Source organism: Labrus mixtus, chromosome 5, assembly GCF_963584025.1.
Source record: "Labrus mixtus chromosome 5, fLabMix1.1, whole genome shotgun sequence".
In the NCBI taxonomy this organism is placed as follows: Eukaryota; Metazoa; Chordata; class Actinopteri; order Labriformes; family Labridae; genus Labrus; species Labrus mixtus.
Genome location: NC_083616.1, coordinates 4312366 through 4334516, shown reverse-complemented (window position 1 = coordinate 4334516; position 22151 = coordinate 4312366). Strand labels below are relative to the sequence as shown.

Here is a 22151-nt window from a genome sequence, read left to right as displayed (position 1 = left end):
TTTATTAATGTGAGTCTGTTTCATAACCGTTTAAAAACTCCTCACAGGAGCTTTGAAGGTTTTATTCTGTGAAGTAAGACACGAGAAATCTTCATGAAGAAATAAGTTTGCATTTATTTGACAAACCAAACATAGGCAAACTCACACACAGTGTAAAGATGTAACATGACATGGGGTGAAAAATAAATGAAGGGTTTCATTCCAAAACATCACACACGTCCATCTGGAAAACATTGCATTCCCCCGATCCCCACGATCATACTCTACTTCTGCTCTGAGATCTAATCGGTCGACGTCATTTCAGGGGATTTCTTCACCACTGTTTCCACGTGGTGTGTGCGTCATTTTTGGAACAAAGCTCTTCAAATATATAGATTTATTTATATACTTTATACATTCTTTTCTTGCTGTACATTGAAGTCTCATGCTTCTGCTTGAAACTGCACTTGTAGCATTTATCCTTAAATCCCACGGCAGACGACAAAAAGAGCCTTCAGTATTCAGGATCAATGCTGCATAGTTTCAATATTTTTGGAATATCAAACATGATTTCTTTGTAAACCAGCAGACTGTAACCATTTGAGTGTGAGATGGAACCAGTATGAAATCCGTCAGTTGTCCAAACATATCTAAAAATACACATAATTTCTCTAAAGATGCAACAATGCTTCACTTTATTTATTTTATTGAAACATTTTGGTTATGCCATTCATGGAAGATACTGCACATCATCTCTGTCTAGCAGGCAATCTGAGGCGTCGGGACAAAAAAAAGGAAATAAAAGTCGAGCAGTTCATCACCACAAACATCCTTAAAAGCAGAGGAAGGAGACGTAAACCGTTGGGAATGTTTGACAGGAAGAATTTCGACAAACCGTTGAGTGCACCTTTTTAAGCACAATCACACAAAAATCTCAACATTATGCAACAAAAACAAAACAAAAAAAATCACAATATCACAATAAATAACACAAGGATAAAACAACGGGGAGATCTTTGAAATGTTACCCACACAGACGTATTAATCGAATTCCATGATAACTCCTGTAGAGCAGTGGTTCTCAACCTTCTAGCGTCAGAACCCACCAACGACCCAACGACCCCTTAATGCGAAGTAGAGACCCAAATTTCAAAATAACTTCCAACCAATCCGATTTATTTGATGAAAAATGGTGCCGTTTGGATCTGAGACGGTACAAATCATGTGACAGAACGAAGAGACTGAACAAAACAAACATATTAAAAACAAGGGCCCGACCGATATGGGTTTTTTGGGGCCGATATCGATATTAGGAAGAGAACCGATATATCGGCCGATATCTTTCTTGAATCTAACTTCGATCTGTAGAGATTGATATATATATAATTATTTATTGCGTTTATCCCTGAAATGCAGTTTTCAAACACTTGAAAAAGATATATTGTGAAGACAAGATGTTCACTCGTCTGGAAAGTAACTGTGCATGTACGTGCATCACCGCCTGACACTCTGGAAAGTGATAGTGCTCGTATCCATATAGCGCCCTCTGCTGGTGACAGAGAACTGCTAGTGTAATACAATGAAACGATATTTGACAGGTGAATAAATCTAGTAATATCGGCGCATTTTCGAGATAAAATTAGCTGATACCGATAGTCACTTGATATGCTAATATCAGTCAATATTATCGGCGGGCCGATTTATCGGTCGGGCTCTGATTAAAACAGCGCTTTGTAGACTTTTTGACACATTCGCGACCCACTGAAAACAGCTCTGCGACCCACTGAAAACAGCTCTGCGACCCACTATTAGGTCCTGACCCACCAGTTGAGAACCAGTGCTCTTTTGGCTGTCCAACAAGAGTAGAAGAAAAACAACAAACCATTGCACTGATTCACTGCAGTCTGAAAACAGGCTTTAAGGACCACCACTAGAAAGGCTAACGACAACCTGAAACCCGCACTGAGCTAGCTAACACTTTACAGTAAGAACACTTAAAAAATGGTTTACGAGGACAGCGGCACATCATTCCCTTGTAGTGACCTCTGTTAAGGCAATAGCAGAGAACATGAAGACAAAATGTGTGGAGCCTACAGGCAGAGAGAGGTGCTCTTAAAATGAACGCTAAGAGGGCAGGAGGGTTAGCTTTTAACCGGCTGTTTGGTTCTTTTATTTTTTTAATAAAGGAGGGGGCCAAAGCCAACACGGAGTTAATGGCTAATATCAATTTCCCACCAAGACTGTGTCCGCACTGGTTCAGCTGGTTTTTAAAATGCTTTGAAAACGATATACAAGTTTCTACATTTCAGCTGGTTTAACTTAGAATTCTCCTCGTACAGAAAAGAGTTATGGCCGACCCCTGAGAGCGGATGATTCAAATCATCTGCTTAGTAGACACAAAGTCGACGTGCATTTTATCAGTAGTATCTCTTGCGTCGTTTTGTTTCCAGGCTGTGTTTGCAAATCGTTATCTTTAGTATCACAAAATCAGTCCTTCTCTGACTCTCTTCCTCAGCGGACACATTCAGCACCGCCTGCCGCTGGTTTGTCTCTGAGTTGTCTTCTTTTTAATTAGTTTAAAATTCCTCTTTTCCTTGCTCATCAGTAAGCAGTTTTAATAGAAGCTAAGTTATCTGAAGAGGTGTCCTCTGCTTCACACAGACCTGGGATTTGAAAATGGTAAAAACATTGAATAAAGCCGTTTTACTTCTTAATTTAGTGTCACTCAGAGACGAGTTGATTAGCTGCCGCTAGTGTTGAAGTCAAGACCACAATAACCGAGACCAAGACAATTAGGGATTTAGACCAAGACCTTAAGTATCAATGAAAAATCATCATCTAGCATCATCTAGAAGGCGTGTCAGTCACTTAGACCGTAACACTGTTAAGGTTGCGGCCGTAACCGGAGGATAAAATCAAATTATGAACGATTACAAAATAATCATTCATTTAGAAGGGAGCATTTTTTTCCTTCTAATCACAGTAATGACATGGAAAAATAGTCTGTTAGTTGTGGTCTTGACCGGTCTTGATTTAAAATCCGGAGTCCACCCAGTCTGAGACCGAGACCAGACCTTCAAAAGGTGGTATTGAGACCAGGACTGATTTCTCAGACTACAACACTAGCTGTCGCTAACTTTTCCAGACAACCTTTTTTTTTACAGTTTAAACATGTGATCTGTCTCAAAGTCTGATCCATGCTGCTCAGTGTGGACACAATCTGAGGGGGGGAAAAGTTATTTCCATTTTGGTGACGGGTAAAAAAAATCTTAAATCGGTTCAGAGCGCATCATAAGAGACAAAAGACTAAGTCTGCCATTCACCGCTGGAGCCAACAAGAAAAGAGGAAAAGACAGAACACGGTGGAGTCTCTAAGAAGTCAGTCATCACTTTAAGCATGCTCTCCATCATTACACCAACCAAAGAAGATACTCAGACAAAAAGGTTAACCCTATTTACAGCAGCCGATTCGGAGTGGATCACTTACAGAGTGGATCAACATTAGAAAAAACAAGTCAGTCGTGTCAGGAGTACAAAGAGCCAATTTGTGGACGCGCCAATCACCAGGGTTTAATGTCAGGACTCACTATGGTACTCGTGAATCTCCTGCCTGTTTCTCATTGGCTGGAATGGAGTGATAGCAGTAGTGCAGATGGGAAATCACTTAGAAGAAACAAACAGGTACCAGAGTCGTTGGGTATTAGACCTCGGTGTCATCAGAAGCCGTGTGTATTGCGTATGGCTTGAAGATGCTGCTCTATGCACATACTTTTTTTTAACGACCCCGCGCCTCGCTGCTGTTCCGCGGCTCATCTGACCTCATAAAAATGGAAGCTCTTATAGTTCTTCATAGTCACCGTCATCTCTTTTGATGGAGCCCGCTCCTCCACCCAGAAAGTCCTCCAGCTCGTCCACTTCGGTTTTCTTGGGCCGGGATTTCTTCTTCTTTTTCTCCTTGTCGTCCACGGCTGCAGCTTCTTCCTTTTTCTTGTGTTTGTGTTTCTTTTTGCTCTTCTCATCCTCCTGGAGACAGAAGGACAAAAGGCATTGTAAAAACATTATTTAAGACACAGAGCTGCTGACTGTAAGGAGTGTGAACAACAACTTTACCTCTTTGCTCTTCTTCTTCTTCTTCTTCTTGTCTTTGGAGGAGTGTTTGCTTTCTTTCTCTGGAAGAGGAGCAGATACAAAGTCTTAAATTAAAGAACTTCACAGGTCTAGGAAATGGATCTTTCAAAGAGAAGAAAGGGCATCATCCTAATGTTCAAGTTCGATGACATGAATGTCGTCATTAACCAATAGGAGAGCTCTCCTCAGATAGGAAATCAGGTTTATAGTGTACATGGAGGGGACTCTGGGGAAGTCAGAGGCTAGCTTGCTGCTGACACATTGTTAGAGCAGCAGTGTTTAAATACTAAGAAAAGGTGACAGTGTTCAGTAGAGAGGACATGTCTCCCTAGCAGCTAGCGAGCTGCTAACTTGAAATGCTAAACCATAATGTGTTACCAGGACAACAAAAAACAACACTAAATCTGCTTCATGGTACTCGATATCTCTAATTGGAGCTTAAGACTTTAATCGAGCCAGCTCACTGAAAACAAGCCGCGGTTTGTTGAACTCACATTGTGGTACAGCCCTCAAGGCAGCTGTGGGTTGTTACAGATTTTTAAATAGTGACCCTTCAGGATGCACAGTCTTTCAAAGTTCTTCTAGACGTGGTAGGACAAATCTATACCTGGCCTTTTTTTTTTATTTAACCAGGAAAAGTCTCATTGAGATAAAACATTTCTTTTACAAGAGTGTCCTGACAAAGACAGGAAGAAGCACGATATACAGGTTTCAGACACAAAACATTTAACAACAACTAACATAAATAAAGGAATCACAAAATATAAGAAACACACAATGAGTCATAAATCATCAACAACAAGGGATCAAAAAGAGGCAACATGAGTCAGTTAAAACATGATATTTCTGCCTTCAGATCATTAAGAAGACTTTTAAAAATATCAAAGGAAACCAGCTCCTGCAGATTTAGAGTATCTTTAGAGTGTCTACTACGAACAAACACATACCACGAGTGTATCACATCATGCACATCATCAATTCAAAATTGATTGACGGCTCCCATAAGTACTCAGCCCAGAAGCAGAGATCAACATCTGTAAAGTGGAACATTGAACCCCTGCACACAAGTAAACAAGCTGGTAAACCACTACTTCCTGTCAGCTTATATTATGTGAAGAAATAACCTGAAAACATGCCACACTGTGCAGTAGATAAGAAGAGTTCTTCTGGTGTATGTGTTGATGCTGAGATAAAAACGTGACTACAAACTTGTGTTTCCAAAAGAGACATTCAGTCAGTAAAACAGACCCTAGAGAGTCATGCTGACTGTTTCCCATTTGTTGACTCACCAGTTCATCATCATCAACTTATTTGTGGACACTAGATATCAAAATATCAACTGAGTGTTTGAGACACACTAAAAGACATTTCATGACTTGCCTTCCTGCTCCTCGCTGCTGTCTTTGGCGACAGGAGCCTCCTCGTGGATTCCGAGGCCGAACAGGTCGGTATCATCCTTGTGTTTGAAGGAGATCATGGTGGGCTTCAGAGGTTCAGGCGCCTTGGCCAACTGCAAGTCGTCGTCAGAGAGGTCGGACAGGAGCTCATCTCTGACAGGAAATATATCCTGCAAAAAAACACGGGGTCAGAAAAAAGGTGAAATATTAGACGAGGACAAAAAAAAGAGAATCTTCTGGAGGAACCATGTAACGTTTAAATATCAGATCACGTTTGATACACAACAGTTTGAGACTTCTGCATCCTCAGTGAGACTTTATATGCAATCTGCTGTAACTCAATTATAGCTGAGTCATCGGATGTTTGAATGGGTCACTCGCCTATAACCCCTTTTTCCCCCACATTTAATTTTTTACTATAAACTGATTCAAGATTCACAATGAACTTTATTGCCTCACAGTGAGAAATGTATCTTCGGCTCTTCCCCAATGCTGCAGCCATAAAAAGACAACAATCAACATCATTCACATCAAACATAAAACAATGAACATTATTGAATAATGTCCAGAAAAAAATTACATAAATATGGACCATCAGGTTCTTAAAATACCAAGGACACATTATAGTCCAGTGCGTATCCTGGCCTATTTGAGAAACTTAATGCCTGAAGTATCAAATATGATACAAACATCTTACATAAACAACGTGTTATACAATGTCTTTATTTTCTTCTTCTAATTTTTGTTAAGAAGGTTTTATAACGACTCAAAGGACCAGACATGTCTGACTATGATTTGATGGTTTAGGCCTTACAGGGTGAAGAAGAACTACACAGAAGTCTGACTCGTTTGTAGCGTGCTTTAGATTTCTGACTCAAATAAAACGAGTCAGTCTAATGCTCAGGCCTCTGTTGTTAAAACCAGCTGTGACCCGAGTCAGCTACAGAGTTAAATCTCTTCTACCTCACCTTTACTATTTTGGGTGTATCTGATGCTTCGGACTCAAAGTCGGGGTCGTCCATGACAAATGAGAGCATCTGCTGGGCCACAGGAGCCTCGTGGTCTGTATCAGAGTCCTCGGCTTTTGGTGTGCCTCCTTTTTTCTTGCCCTGGTGTCGTGTCGGCTGCTCTGCTGCAGGAGTCAAGGTGAGGGATATGGGTGCTGCCGTCTGGCCTCGGGGCTCTGGGGGTTTGGAAGCCACCTTTGGCTTTGTGATGTGGATCACAGACCTGAAACAGAGTGAACATTAGTTTATCTGTGTTTTCATTCTCAACACTCTCCTTCTCGTATCGGTATGCTCTTTTTTTTGCTGCGGCTGTGGAAAACATTCAGAGTTCTTATCTTTAAAAACATTTTTAAAAAACGCAGGAAGTCATTGACCATCATGGCTAACCGTCTCTTACAGTGTGACTAAGTACATCATCTTGTCGTACCACAGATCTTTGTGTAGCAGTGACGCATAGCTCAGGCTGTTCATGTGCACTACAACACACACAGCCAGGTGAAGAGAGGGCTTCATGAATGTCTACTATGTAGTCATAATGGAACAAATGTCTTTATTTCCATAGAAAGGAGCTTCCTCATTCAGCTTGAGCAGTGAACAAAGAACGCTTTTCTGTCATAATTAATTTATCTAAATTAACATTCAACATGAGCAACAAATAAACGAGGTAACGAAGTGGGATATCAAATCTTCACTAGACGTTACTTTTAGTATCACTCGCTCAAAACCATTAAAGTGAATCAACTTAATAAGGGGACAATTTAGGAAAGGCCCTACTGTTCAAGTTTTATTTTTTTTAAAATTCTGTATCAAAGTAGTGGGAAGAAATTAAATATGTTGTCGGTAGAAACTGTGATTTATCTGTAATCCCCTCTATGGTTAACTTTAAAGAAGCCCCCATGGCTTCCTGAAAATCTCAGCCAGGTTCCAACAGAGACGTCGACATTAAACACTAAAAACCTACCTGAAGGTCTGAAGTCTGGGGGTTAAAAATAGAAAGACTTACGCTTTCAGATCAGGTTCACTGTCCAGGTCTTGGTCCTGTGTGATGGTCAGGGCTGCTGTTACTCCGTCCTCTTCATCACTGGTCAGAGTGATATCTTTACTGGGGGGAAGCGTCTTAGGTTGGGGAAGGCTGGGCTCAGTGTCGTCCAGATCCAGCTCATCCTGGAATCCAGACACCATGGGGTTTCCTCGGCCTTCACCATCGCTAGGAGAGAGAAAGCGCAGGAAAAATGTTTTTTTTAAACGTTTACTCAGTCGGAGAACAGGGTTACCTAAGTTGACACCCTACAGGGACTTCAGGTTTTTGGGTGTAAAAAGAGAAATCATTTAAAACTGCAGGTACTGGGGGCCGGCTGGCATGTTTGGAAACATACATGTGATGGTCTGAAAGCTTGAAAGAGATCTATTATGCTGATCCATATTTAAATACAAACATATAATGTTACGATGTTGGATGTGGTTTCCTGCTGCTCTGAACGAGACGTTACAAGAACTTTGTGGGACTTGGCCAGAACCTGACGTCAGGTGTCGCCAGGTGATGACGGAACATATCAGAGCAAAGAATGGAACAAAGCTGTAGGACACGCCCACCCTGGCATCTCTTTCCAGGACACACCCACCCGGAAGCTCACTCAGATTTCCCTGCGACTCAAAACAGAGCTGGCCAATCGGAGGAAAGCGGACCCATGGGGAGGGGGCTCTTAAAGAGACAGCAGCTGAAATTAACCGTTTCATGCAGCATGAGGGATTTTACTGACACCAGTATCAGATAAATAAGGAGATTTCTGAGCTGCACATCTCACAAAGCTACTTAATAAGGCTGACATATTTAATAGTTAAAGTGAGGATAATAGATCTCCTTTAACCTGCGAAAAAGTCAGTGACGTGGGTTAGGATGGAGCTGAAACACCTTTAAGAGCTCTTCTTTGTATGTGCATAAAAAGTGCCCTGTATTACAAAGTAGTAAGAATCATAAGTCTATCAGATAATTTCCAGTTTTTGAGATAACAAAAACATCCACATTTCCTGTTTTTCCCAGAGTAACCCTGAGTGATCACAGGCTATTAAGTCTCTGATTCTTTGTAAGATTTATAGCTTTATGTGTTCAACAAATTCAGTCATCTTTTCGTCACAAGGACAAACAACAGTCTGGGCAAGAGTCTGGCGATTAATATTAACTTCATACTGCTGTGGTTTAATCGGATCTTTGGGGTCATCCTGCGACCATACACAGATCTCTTATACATGTAACATGTGTATGACATTTTAAATCACTGCCTTTTGTTGTAAAAAGAATGCATTGAGTGTGTACACATGAAGAATATTTCAAGGTTTATGTAACAAAGATCACTTCATCTTAAAGAATAACTGAGCTTATTTCAAAGTATAGTTAAACCCTCACCTGTCGCTGTCCACAGCATGAGCCGTCGCAGGCTGAGATGCCTTGTTCCTGGAGGGCAGGCTGTCCTCCAAGAAGCTTTTATCCAGCCTCTCATCTGGCACAAAATCGTCCACACTCTGAACCTTGGAAGGACAGACCGGTGCAGACGGCTCCTCTGAGGAAAACATAAGAGTAAGACGTGTATGAGGAGCTGTTCAAATAATTATAAAAAACCTACACTGTACGTGAGGAAGCTCCCATCACAGCGCTGCCATGTGTTGCCTGTTTAATTACACAAAAGGTCCAATGAAACTGTTCAATCACATGACACCCACACAGCAGCTGGTCAGTTGATCGTTTGAAAAGCTTCGCATTACTCCACGGATAAGTCTCGAATCTTGTGACTACTTACTGCAGACAGAATTTTCTACCACTAAGTTGTTTTTGGATCCATATAAGGAACCATGAAAATTAGGACTCACCTTGAAGATATGAGCCAGAAAATCTACAAATCAAACTAGTAACCAGGGTGTCACTACGGACTTTACAATTAGATAAACCTGACTGCTGCCAGGTGTTAGTATAAAATTAGACACTTTAATTAAAGTTAAAGGCATTATTCCTCTCCTTAAGTCACTGCACTGGCTTCTTCTGAGTCAATTTTACAATATATGTTACTTAATCTACTTATTCAGGTCGCAGCGGTCACTGTGACATTTCACCCTCAATCTGAATGACGCAGAGACGTAACAGGAGCACAAAGGGATCCCCCCTCTTTAATGTCTTCGAAGGTGGTAACAGAGGCGTTACAGAGGCGAGGGGGCACAGCGCTGTGTGTGCGTGCATGTCAGATTGGGGCACAAATATCAAGCTTTCTATTAAGTCAATATTAATGTACAAAGACATGATGACGGCTCAGATCAGCTACGTCAATTTTGCGAAAAAAAGCAGTCCGACAACCTCATTTTTGAGCATCAAAACTTTTGCATTCATGCTGCACAGAGTGAGGACACAAAAGTAGAGGAGACGACATGTGGACTTTTAACCTGCCTGTGTAGAAGAGACTCACCTGGGGCAGAAGCAGAATTTTCAGCAGCCGGGGTCGGGCCAAACCAGCGGGACATGAAGCCGCGTTTCTGGGGGGCTGCGGCTCCAGCTGCAGCCGAGGACTGAAGGTGTTCGGGCGACTGGGCTGGAAGCTTTGACTCAACAACGGGTGAAGCCGCTCCACTCACTGCTGTCGAGGACGGCGGAGGGGATGAAGCGGACACGGACGGGGACTGTGGAATAACCTGGGAGAGAATCGGGGGCTGTGGGGTGCTGGGGCTGGAGCTGCCAGTGGAAGCCCCACTGGGAGGGACGATTGGGGACTGGGAGCCCGAGGAGGGGCTCTGACCGTTGGCTGGACCAGGTGAGCCGTAGCCCTTACGAGACTCCAAGTTCTCCAGGAAACTGCAGAAATCAACAAAGAGCTAATGAATAAAATGTGACTTTTTATTTGCAATAATCAATAAACAAAGACACACTTAGATTTAAATGAAGCATCATAACTTAACTCTAAGTACAAATAGTGCTCAAGTAGACTGATATAAAATATATTTTAGATGGATTGAACATTGTCCACCATGGTCTTACATCAAACTAGGATGCCCATAAATAAAAACAAACCAACACAATCTTTTAGTAAAACTAAACAAGTCTTTAAATCCTAAATCTAGTCAAACATTCACACGTGTCACAGCTTGGTTAGGTTTAGTCACACACTGTATTCTAAGATGAATCTTTAATTCATGCCCCCTTGTGGATTCGGTACAACACTACACCAACAGAGAGAGAAAAAAAAAGAGCAGACGGTACATGTCATAGTTTTGATCTTCAGTCTCCTGCTGGACACACAGCTCCTCCAGCGTTGCATCCATGTCGAGCTGGTTGGTCTCCAGCTGTCTCAGTAGCGTCTCTCTCTGCACAGACACACACAGACACACGCACACAAACAGAAACCTGACATGAATGATTCAACAAGGGCTCAGATTAAGCCTCCGCAGTCACACTGTAAGAAAGCATGATTAGAACGAGTGCTTCTGGAGCTGAACAATACAGCATGTGACCTAGAGATTAATGAAATCCTTAAACACCAGTAACGGATGAGAATAAATTAAAAAACAATAATGACATGAAAGAAGACACACATGAGGGGTAGAATAATAACCTGTAGCTGAAGGAAGGGGATGTTGAAGAACCTGTGTAGATATTTCAAGCCAAACCCGTTCTTCATTGAGGACTCAGCGTAGTGGATGTAAGACGATCCCATTGGTCTGTAAAACACAAATTTCACTGGTTATCTTTGATTGAATTTTTATTCTGGCAGTTTCTTTATTGGTGCATAAACTAACCTATTAGTGTCTTCAGTATCAGAAAGTAAAGACTCAACAAGTTACACCTGAACTATTTCTTTGGACACAAGAAGAAGAACAGGCTCAAGAAAAGCTCTGACATATTGATTTATTACTTTACTTTGATACCTTTGATGGTACACTTCATCTCAGGCTGTAATGCAATCTTGTCATTTTATTAACTACAGGGAAACAGGGAGGGTATGGAGAAGCCTCATGTATGATTGACGTCGAGGTAACTGGGGTCAATTTGAATATCTGTCCTTAAAACCAATTCCAAAGTAGATTCAGGACGGAGAAATTAATTGAAAACAAAAACAACAACTTCCACTTAAACCATCACAGTGTGAGCTTTCGTTTCATTTGACCATCGAGCTAATGTCTACCTGTTAAGTCCAGCAATCAGGTCTCTGATATCGTCAGGGAGGATGACGCGATGCTCGCCCATGTCCCTGAAGTTTCCCAACACACAAACCGGCACATGGGTCGGGACTTTGGGAAGTTCCCTCAGTATGTAGTTAAAAGTCCTGCAACCGAAAAAAAAAAAAGACAACACAAAATTAAACTGGGGGTGATGGGAGGAATGCATCAATCTCGTACTTCTATCAGTCTGATAGACACTTATATGTATAACCACGCACAGAAATACACATTTTCATTTACTGGCCAGTTTGGCTGATGTGCACTATGAAGTGTGCACTATACCTTCAGAGCCTGGATATAACACAGTGCAGTTTAAAAGTCTGTGTGGAGAAGTTCACAGACTACAGCAGGCTGTAGGATGACGTTACACTCGTTAAGTTACTGATTGTTGATGAATGCTGACACGGTGAGAGTGAGTGGAGAAAAGTTGAATGGAGCGCTTGACCCAATCACTTCAATTCCCGATCAAGACTCGGTCTGTAAGGATCACGGATCAACTGTTTACCACTGAGCTAAAAGGAAACAGCAGCTAGAGGTGGCTGGTGGTCCTGTGTGTGTGAATCAGTGTATGTAGGTGTGTGTCAGGTCAACATGGCCCTGCAGGGCTCCGACATGCAGACAGCACAGGAGCAGGAGAAGAAGCCAACGCATCGAATATCAGGGAGAGAGAGAGAGAGTGGGGAATACCATGCGTGAAAGGAGCCACAGGTCGGATTCAAACCCGGCCGCCCACTTGGAGGACTACAGCCTCTGTACATGGGGAGTGCGCACTAACCACTGCGCCACCAGCGCCATTTTGTTAGCAAATACCGGACGATAACAACACACTAAGTGATAGTTTGTGCATGAAAAAACCATGACAACATGTCTACAGATAGAGCATACGCGATACTATCGGTGTGATTGATTTAATTACCCTAAAAGAGGACTTTGTTACATATAAACACTAAATAGTTACAGCTTCAACGTTTCTGTTGATGCACGTAGCAGCCATGTTGGATTTTCACTCGGACTACTGAAGGTTCTCAAGTCAGAATTCTGACTTCAGGAGGTCGTTCCTGATGACGTATCAGACCAGCAACTCTGAATATTGAACGACTTCCGAGATCAAATTGAACGCACCATGACTCAGCACATTTGAATTATTTTGGCTCTTTGGGTATAAACATTCAACACGACTGCCTCATTTCCTAAAAGAGCACATGACTAGATGCTACTAATAACTGACAGACAGAGTGATCACAGTCCTGTTATTAAAAGGAAAGTAACAGGTTTGTACATCAGCATGGCTCAGCAGCACATACATATTTGGTGAAGTGGGTCCCTCCTTGTAAGATAAGCAGATATTTCTGAAAGAAAAACATCTATTCTCTTTAATGATGCTCAGAATAAGAACATGGAGATGCTTTTGGAGGTTTTTGACTCTGACGCTGAACATAATCCGCAGTGGAAACTTCCCATGCAGACTGACTGAAACCTTATCTGTCCATGCATATTGTAGCATTTAGAGTTCACTGATGAGACAGTGTGAGGACAACAGGCAGGACACATGACTCTTACCACTGCTTGGTTATATCAAACATCATGATGACTCCATTACAGTTCTTGTACACGTCCAGGAACTCTGCATCCAGGGCCACCTCGTCCGACTAAACGACACAAAGAGAAACTGTTGTAAAACATGAAGAAGAAAGAACATCTGAACACATATCTTTGATCGCTTGCATCCTGTAAGACCTCTTTGGCAAATTCCCTCCGTGACCCACATGCTTTATAAGTCAGCATTTTTTCTCCTGAACACATGACACTCATGTGATAATCACCTCTTGGGGCTCATTCTCCAGTTTCAAGTTGTCTCCACGCCGTTTGCCTTTGCCTGAAGGAACAGGAATAGAGAAATGTGAATGTGAGAAAAGCAGAAGTTAGAAGAGCTCATGTCTGTTTGTCTTTACATTAGTTTATGATAAGTAAAGCAGGCAAGGTAGCACAGCCGCTTTTCTTCTTGAAAAGCATGTCGCAGCATAGTTTGCTCTTTTTAATACTCTGGTTACTGGTGATTAGTTACGGCTCACATAATGCACACACTCAAGGCTCTAAGCTACAACACAGCAGAATAAAAACCTCAGCCAAACTCTGAAATGTAGCCACACAGCAAACCTGGGAACAGCCAAACCTGGACACTATTGACATTTCAGATAAAGGGAGGAGTAAAGGCGGGAGGCAAACCCACAGCACACGAGCAAGTTCAGTGTCTACACTCTATTGGTGACGCTCACCTACACCTTCAGGAAGAGGATATTTTTGGCCTGAGATGAGTGCAAGAGAGGTGCAAAAAAAAGACAACATCAACACTGAGGACAGAGAAACAAACAAGCATCCATGCTTCTGTTCGATGTCCTGACATAAAGTGGCAGGATGACTGCAGTAGAATAGACAACAGTATAACTTCTTAGAGAGAGGGTAAGCCCCAGTGGAAAGTCTGGCTCTCTGACGAGCAGGTGTGTCAACACTCACCTTTGTCTACCACGTCCCACACCTCTACTTTGACCACATCATCCGTCGCTGAGGAAACAGAAGAGCAGACTCATTATTCAAGTTCTTGAGCACCAGTGGAAAATAATGAAATGTACAATCTCTTGAAGCCGGGGTATGCAGTTTACTTTGGAAGATTTTTTAAACATTTGTGGAGTTTCTAGTTAGCCATCAATATATCTAATCCTCTGACATGAAAATGAAACCTGGTATCTGTTGCTGTCCTGTGCCTCTAACAATCCTTTCAATAGTTTTTGTCTGAACGGCTTCTCTGCCTGCTTGTGAACTTATAGCCAAGAGCAGAGTCTTCCACTAGCTAAAGCTATGTAGCAAGTCACCGAGGAATAGCATAGGTCAGCAGTAAGCGAAGATAATGATGATCTACTCTCCCTGTTCATCTCTTGTGGAATCATCCTGCACCAGTGGTCAGACGTGTGAATATCCATGTTGGGAATTACATTTTAAGTTGTTGCAATATTTAAGTTCTTGCTTTAAACTGACAGAGATCTAAAAGCACATGCACATAAAGAAATGTATTCTTCAACAATAACTATAATTTATAATAATTTTATAACATCCATACTATGCTTGCAGGCCGTTAGATTACGTGACTGAAAACACTGAACTGTATCTGTGGCTGCATGAAGGTTTGATTTTTGATGGAAGGATCTGTGCAGATATGTGCACACTGAAGTTATATCACTGCATCCAGACCAATACATTTCAACTTTCATCATAGAACATATAGATGTTTTATTAAATATGAAATGTGATTACTTTAGATGTTAAACAAACACTGATTACCTAAAGATTCGTTTTTTGGGTTGAATAGTTTAATATAGTTTTGCTGCCCCCTCTGAAGGGAACTTTCTCCAGCATGACTTGGAAACTGCACGCTCTTCTCTTTTTACTACTGCATTACTTGAATTTCCCAACAATAAAGGATAATTTCATCTCATCTATTTTGGTTCAAAGACATTTATGTTGACATAGATGTCTAAAAATCTGGTGTCAAACAGTCTGTCAAGCACTTTTTTTTTTAAACGTGTTGGTTTTGTTCAGTTTCCTGCTCTGGAAGCTGCAAACTGCACTATTTTGCATTAAATAAATCTGATTGGTTGAACAATATCAGAAATTTGGGGCGCTATTGGTTGGTCCTGAGGCCAGACGAGTTGAGAACCACTGGTCTGAAGCACTTTCTAAATAAAGAATGTCATTGTTTCTACGACGTGGAGTTCTGCATCAATGCAGTGACAGAACATAATCAATCTCTGCATACCAACAATGCTTGTAGATTTTCTGGCCGTGGCAGGACCTATGTCATCTATCTGTTTTGGTTCAAAGACATTCATGTTGACATGATGTCTAAAGCACTATTTGTATTATAAAAAAGGGAGTTCATATGTAACTGTCTTCATTGATGAAAGAGAAGCCATGTGCAGTACAATAGAAAATTGAGGATTCAACCCAATCGTGATCGAGGATAATCATAATCGAATTGTGAGACCAGTGAAGACGCACAGCCCTTCTTCATGTGCTTTATGGTTAAATACTTGTGCTCTCACTGGTTTCTCTTAGATTGCCCTACCCCAGCTTCAATAAAGTCCAGGAATACAGGAGCTAATAAAACACTAGAATAAGAAGCAGTGGGAAAACATCTGCTCCTTAAAGAAGGAACTAACACAACAACAGAACATTTGGTCTAAAATGTTTCTGCAGAAGCTAAATCTAAATGAGCAGTCTTTAGTTTTTACCTTGATATGGAGCCACTGAAACATCACAAGGCACAACATCAGATGTCAAATACTCACCAGATATAAACACACAACAGAAGCAGCAGTTATGATGAGGTGAAAGGTGCCAATATGACTCAATATGAAATGAGTGGCTCTGACTTACTCTTGTAGTTCCAATGGATACTTGTGGCTTGGATCTCCTGAGTGGGAAGGTATTCTTCCACAAACTTCTTGCCCTGCAGTCGATGCCATAAAGTACTCTTCCCGGTGTTTCTATCACCCCGGATGACTATTTTCACTGTAGCGGGAAAGAAGATTGAGCGTTTGGTTCATCAGAAAACAAACAGTCTAAGGTGCAGCATTTCATATTCATAACTGGGTCAGACATATTTGCCTGCAGAGCCCCGTCCCTCTGAGTGGCTGTGTTACTCACTGTTATACTGAACCCCTTTGGCAAAGCGTCTCTGCAGGCTTTGGTTCATGGACTGCATGCCAGCCGGGATGTTCTTGTCCCTGAGCTGGCCTGGCTCCGATCCCACCAGCTTCTTAAGCGCTGAAAACATTTTGGACTACGCTTCGGACGCTTGCACAGTGACACGGGGTAGTGGAGTAGAAATCACAACTTCAAGTAGTGTAACACCGATTTTCTAGTGGATGAGTTAAGGGTCCATGCTTTGGAGCAAATACGACGATTAACCACCGGATATTGAGCAGCGCTTCTTTTTTTTAAATCCAACTAGAGGTGCTTGCTTGCCAGTCTGAGGTGGAGGTAACTACCATGTTGTTTTGAGCATCATCTGAAAAACAACAACAACAACAGAGGAAAATTGAAGTTAGGGTTGGAAATGCACTTAAAAACAATTTCAAAGTGTAGATGTGACAGAAATGTGCAGAAACATCCAGTCACTCATTACATCTGTTCAGTCTATATTGTTGTGTTTTTTGGACATTAAATATGAAAAAAAGAAAACGGTTTCGTCTCCACTGATTCTTCGAGTGTAGGGGTGCATAAGACATGCAAGTCACAGAGCTAAGCTAACGTTTTTTAATGGAAAGTAATGACATGATAACTTCAGTTGTAGATCATTGATTAATATTGTTTAATGCTGGGGCGATGATATCCTAGCAGTTAAGACGCGCGCCCCTTGTGCAGAGGCAACGGTCCTCAGCGGAGCGGTCGAGGGTTCAAATCCGACCGTGGCTCTTTGCTGCATGTCATCCCACACTCTCTACTCCCAACATTTGCCGTCTCTCTTAAAGATTCGTCGTAAAATCGTGATAAATCGATTCGAAGGTGTCAAGATTCACATCGGTACTCTGAAAAATGAATCGCAATAATACGGTGAGCGTCAGCAGCTGCAGAGCAAGATTTAGAAATTGAGGACGCACCACCGTCTTTTAAATCGGAGGTGAGGAAGCATTTTGGATTCACCAAGACAGAAAATGAAAGAGGTGAGAAGATAACAGACAAGACAAAAACTGTGTGCAAATACTGTAAGAAGACGGGGAAGAACACAAATAACACAACCAACATGATGCAGCATTTAATCGACAGCACAACGAGAAGCTCCAAACACCGCCACTTGTTGAGAGAAAAAAATCATTAAAAGGCCAAACCACACTGACGAGTGAGTTTACAGCCCCTAAAGGAATCGTATCCGGTCATAATATGTCTACAGTCTCATTTTGTAAAATCAATCATGAGAGAATCGTATCATGAATAGTTACATCCCTAGTCTCTCATCAGCTGTCTTATCCATTATCATTAAAAATAAATTGTTTAATGCTGTATTTCCAAAAACCTCAAAGACTCTTCTACAGTCTTGAGGAAACAATAAATGTTTCTAAAACTGTTTCACACCCAAAAGTGGGTCGTGAAGCAGCTCTTGGTGGGTCGTGAATGTGTCAAGAAGTCTATGAAGCTCTTTTTGAACATGTTTCTTTTTTCTGGCTCATGACCCCATGACTTTACAAAACTCTGGCAACCCTCCCCAAAAAAAAACCACATGCAGCCGCTGGTCAAAATTAATTTGTGTTCAATCATGTAATGTAAACTTAAACATTTACTTGCTAACAAAAACTGAAGATCTCTCATGTTTTCTTTTTAGAATTGACAAAGTATCGCAAAACATGCTGAGGTGTATTAATATTTCACTCCTAAATATCCCCTCATACCCAGTGGCGAACAGTGAAAATGAAAATCTACTCGAGTTACTGTACTTAAGTACGTTTTGTAGTATCTGTACTTTACATGAGTTTTATTGTTTGGGGAAACGTATCATTTTTACTTCATTTGAAAGACAAATAACCTACTTTTGACTCCCCCACACTTTTATGACTGTTCTTGTCACTTTTGCTCTGCAGTCAGCTGATGTGTTTTCTTTTCTAAAATTAGATCTGAAAGACAATAAACTGTGTTTGTGTAGTTCTGTGTGTGGTTTGTCTCAGTGGTGTTGCCGTACGTTCATGTCGTGGTCACAGAGGCTCATTTCTTTTGATATTTTTATGTTGACTGCTAACACCGCTGTAGAGAAGTTAGAAAAGCAAACAGAGCTGTGAGAATATGCTTCATAATTGCACAGTTCGAGACGACTTGCCCCAACTAAAATGTCACCTGGCTGACATATTCCTACTTCTCAGGTATTTGTATTTGTTCCTATTATTGCTCATTTTTTTTATAGCTGCAAATCTGTAAATATGTAGCATGTGAATTTAAAAATGTAAATAATGATTTCTAAATAATAACACAACTTATTGCACACCCATGTTTTCTTGACCTGACTGATGCATCATGAAAATACAACATTTTGAGATTTATTATTAAAGCAGTTTGAAAACCAAAGTGTTTTTTAAAAGCAAGTACTCCAGCACTTTATCTTAAGTACTAATTTGACAGAACGTTTCCTTGTGTTGGAGTCAAACGTAACTGGGAGGATCTATAGTCTGACTCAAGTCCTCAAGATGTGAACTTTGTCCACCCCTGCTGACACCCGGCTACCTGGATGAGAAATACGACCCAAGATATAAACAGGTGAAAAAACGGAGCTGAAATGTTTCAGTGGAAATGCCTTCAAAACAGCAGAAAGGGATGTTGATGTACATTGTCGGTTTTTGAAGACTGCTGGTTATTTATAAGATGAAAGAACAAAATTCAATAGCTGAGACTAATCCTATAACAAAGTGTTTTTCAAAGTGGTTGTTCCGAGACTTTTTTTTTTTTTTGGGGGGGGGGGGGGGGGTAATTTTATTGTAAAATAACACACGATGAGCGATTAACGAGGGTTAAAAACTCAAGAGAGAAAAGCACCATTACGATGACTGTTGATTATCGCTGGGACAGAATTTATAAAAGACGACAAATTGACAGAGATGACAAATTATATTTTTTAAATTGTTAGTAAAATAAGGAAACATATTAAGAAGATGTTGTATTTGCAGATATTTTGCAATGGTGAGGTAAAATTAATTTATGTAGGTTTGCTAGAGGGGGTCCAAACCAGAGTGTATGGGGGTCATTGGCATGGCAACGCTTGGGGACCCCCTCCTACAGAAGGCAAAACCCAAGACTGGATGTAGTGACATGTTTCTGTGATAGATGCATTGAAAAGGATTTATTTAGTGGTATAATGTGAAGAAGTAGTGATGCATGGCAGGAGGGTTTACTGCAGTGTTTTCATCTTTAATCCTTACAGCCAGCAGGACTTTCATTATTCACAATCAACACAGTTTGTCTCTAGTCGACATCACCAGAACAATGCACGTCTCTGTTTACCTATATAAAAGGGACTCTAAATAAAAGACTGTTTAATACTGTTTTAATAACACAATGGATCAGCTTTATCCCCCAAGCTAGCGTTAGCCGACCAAGCTGTTAGCTCGGCTGTGACACATTTTTAAAGCAATACAGAGGAACAAACATTTCAGCAAGATCTCCTACAGACTATGCAGAAGGTAAACACAGCCCTCACACAGTGATGTGGCACACAGTGATGTTACCTACCCTGACACAGAGGTAACGTTATCCCCTCTGGTTAAGCTAGTCATCCATTGGATATTAGCCTAGCTTTGCTCCCTGGACGCTCAGTGACATTTAACGACATTTAACATTTAAATGTTTGTTTTTCTCTCAGCTACAAATACTCACGGTTATTTATTAAGATACGACACTGCAGCCTGGACATCTTTTATCCCAAAACATCTGTCACACCTCCATCCCGACGGAGATATAGCAGCGACATTCCTCTGCAAAGACAGCAGACACAGCAGCGACCCAGCGTAAAGCGTGACGTAATAATGTACAACTTCCGCTCAGACCTTCAAAATAAAACTCCGGTTTATGTTAAGATAAGATAAGATAAACTTTATTGATTCCCCATGGGGGACATTTTTGCGTTACAACAGCTCAAGAAAACAGGAAACAGGAATATAATTATTAAAAATAAGTTAAAAATCAAACATATTTACATCAGTTAAATAAAGGGAGAAAAATACAATAATAGAATAATACATGTACACTTCCACTTGTGAAAAGAGTTATTGTTATTAAAAACACACACAGTTTGTAGCATTATTATTAAAATTATTATTATTAAAGGGGACATGTTATGAAAAATCCCCTTTTACAGAGTTTTTGAAAACATCTTTGGGTAACCTGAGTGTCTACTGACCCACAAAATGTGAAATAAACACATCCAGTTCTTTGTTTGTGGTCTGCAGAAGTCTAACAACACAGAGAAAAAAATATCTGTTTCAAATGTACTCTCCTTGTGATGTCACAGTGGGATTCTGGTAAAAAAAAAAAAAAAATCCCCTCCCCTCCCCTGATATCTCCACCCATGGACTCCACCCCCTAGAGCAAAACTTTAGCACAGGTCCGCCATTTTTATGCTCTATAGTGAAGAAGTGATGTCTCCCTGAAAAAAATGTGGGGGGGGAGGGGGCTCATTGCATTTAAAGATATATTGCATTTATATTTTGACCAAAGCACAGCACAGATGTTTCATTTAGACCACAGGGGACTGTTTGAAAAGGTGGAAAAGGGGGATAATATGTCCTCTTTAAAATTATGCTTGAGTTGAAGTTTTTTTGCGCATGAATCGTTTAGGAAAATTACAAAGGAGTTTGAGAGCCAAGTTATAATTTTTATTATAATATATATATATATTTTTAACATCCCCGTGGGGAGATTCCGGTTTTACACTCTGTTATTGAGAGACATGCTTCACACACATTGGCCCGAACTTCACAAATGCACAAACAGGACCCATGAGATGTCAGAGTAGGGCTCACACAACCCAGTGTGTGAGCAGCGAGTGCGCCAGAGCTGTTAGGGGTTCAGTGCCTTGCTCAAGGGCTCCTCGGCAGTACTCAGGAAGTGACCTGGTACCAGGTTCCAGCAACCAGACCGACTTCCATACTTTGGACTGCACCTGGACTTGAGCCGGCGACCCTCGGGTTCCCAACCCAAGTCCCTACAGACTGAGCCCTATGATTAGAGTAATCATTTTACTAGAAACTTGTAATTTTGTGATATCAAAGTATATCTTTAAAGCCTTTTTGCAAATATTGTGCACACCAGTTGGGTGGCTGAGCCGGGCCACTGACTTCTGCAGGGGTATTAGAAATGCACAAATTCACACAAATGAAAAGCATTTATTAACCCTTTCTATCTCCACAATAAAGTGGCAACATTTAGATAAGTGATTCTCAACTGGTATCAATCAATCAATCAATCAATCAATCAATCAATCAATCAATCAATCAATCAATCAATCAATCAATCAATCAATCAATCAATCAATCAATCAATCAATCAATCAATCAATCAAAGTAATTTAGCACCAATTCATGACTGGGCCTTAAATTGGGATGGGCCTTTATTTGAAGTTTTATGGTAGGCTACATCATTCCATCACAATGATTAATATAATGACTTTGGTTTTACTTTGAAACCAAAAAATGACACACACACATCTGAAACTGACCTGGCTAAGTGCAGCCAGCTTTTCACAGCTGTGGCGGTCCAATTAGGTGTTATGCCGAGAAATGCATCCCTGCCAGGAATTGCATGCACCTCGCGGAAGTGTTGGAAAACGATATACATTTTTTTTTCCTTTTTATTGGTGCAATATCGTGACATACATAACAAACGAGGCAAAAAACCCCAGGAAAGA

The 22151-nt window shown here is 41.0% G+C and overlaps 1 protein-coding gene across 2 annotated transcripts; it reads right to left on the bottom strand.

Annotated features, from left to right (window-relative positions):
* Positions 1-94: 94 nt before the first annotated feature.
* On the bottom strand, positions 95-20255 carry rabl6b (RAB, member RAS oncogene family-like 6b). 2 transcript variants are annotated; one of them, XM_061037370.1, is made up of 17 exons: positions 20123-20255; positions 16412-16775; positions 16142-16276; positions 14225-14272; positions 13987-14016; positions 13534-13586; positions 13271-13359; positions 11674-11814; positions 11104-11209; positions 10752-10855; positions 9964-10346; positions 8916-9069; positions 7515-7718; positions 6473-6734; positions 5488-5674; positions 4090-4148; positions 95-4002 (listed from the first exon to the last, which is right to left on the bottom strand). In XM_061037370.1, exons 2-17 carry the CDS (start codon positions 16539-16541, stop codon positions 3817-3819), a joined length of 2271 nt encoding a protein of 756 aa, XP_060893353.1. In that variant the 5' UTR covers positions 16542-16775; positions 20123-20255; the 3' UTR covers positions 95-3816. The 2 variants fall into 2 exon arrangements, with proteins under 2 accessions (XP_060893353.1, XP_060893354.1); XM_061037371.1 differs by lacking the exon at positions 13987-14016.
* Positions 20256-22151: the final 1896 nt, after the last annotated feature.

Excerpts from the sequence above, each read along its gene's own strand:
- rabl6b (XM_061037370.1), bottom strand. The coding sequence starts at position 16,541 with ATGTTTTCAGCGCTTAAGAAGCTGGTGGGATCGGAGCCAGGCCAGCTC. Across the intron at positions 16,277-16,411 it reads CAAAGGGGTTCAGTATAACA|TGAAAATAGTCATCCGGGGT; the intron begins GTGAGTAACACA and ends TTCCCGCTACAG. Across the intron at positions 14,273-16,141 it reads TATCCATTGGAACTACAAGA|CGACGGATGATGTGGTCAAA; the intron begins GTAAGTCAGAGC and ends CTGTTTCCTCAG.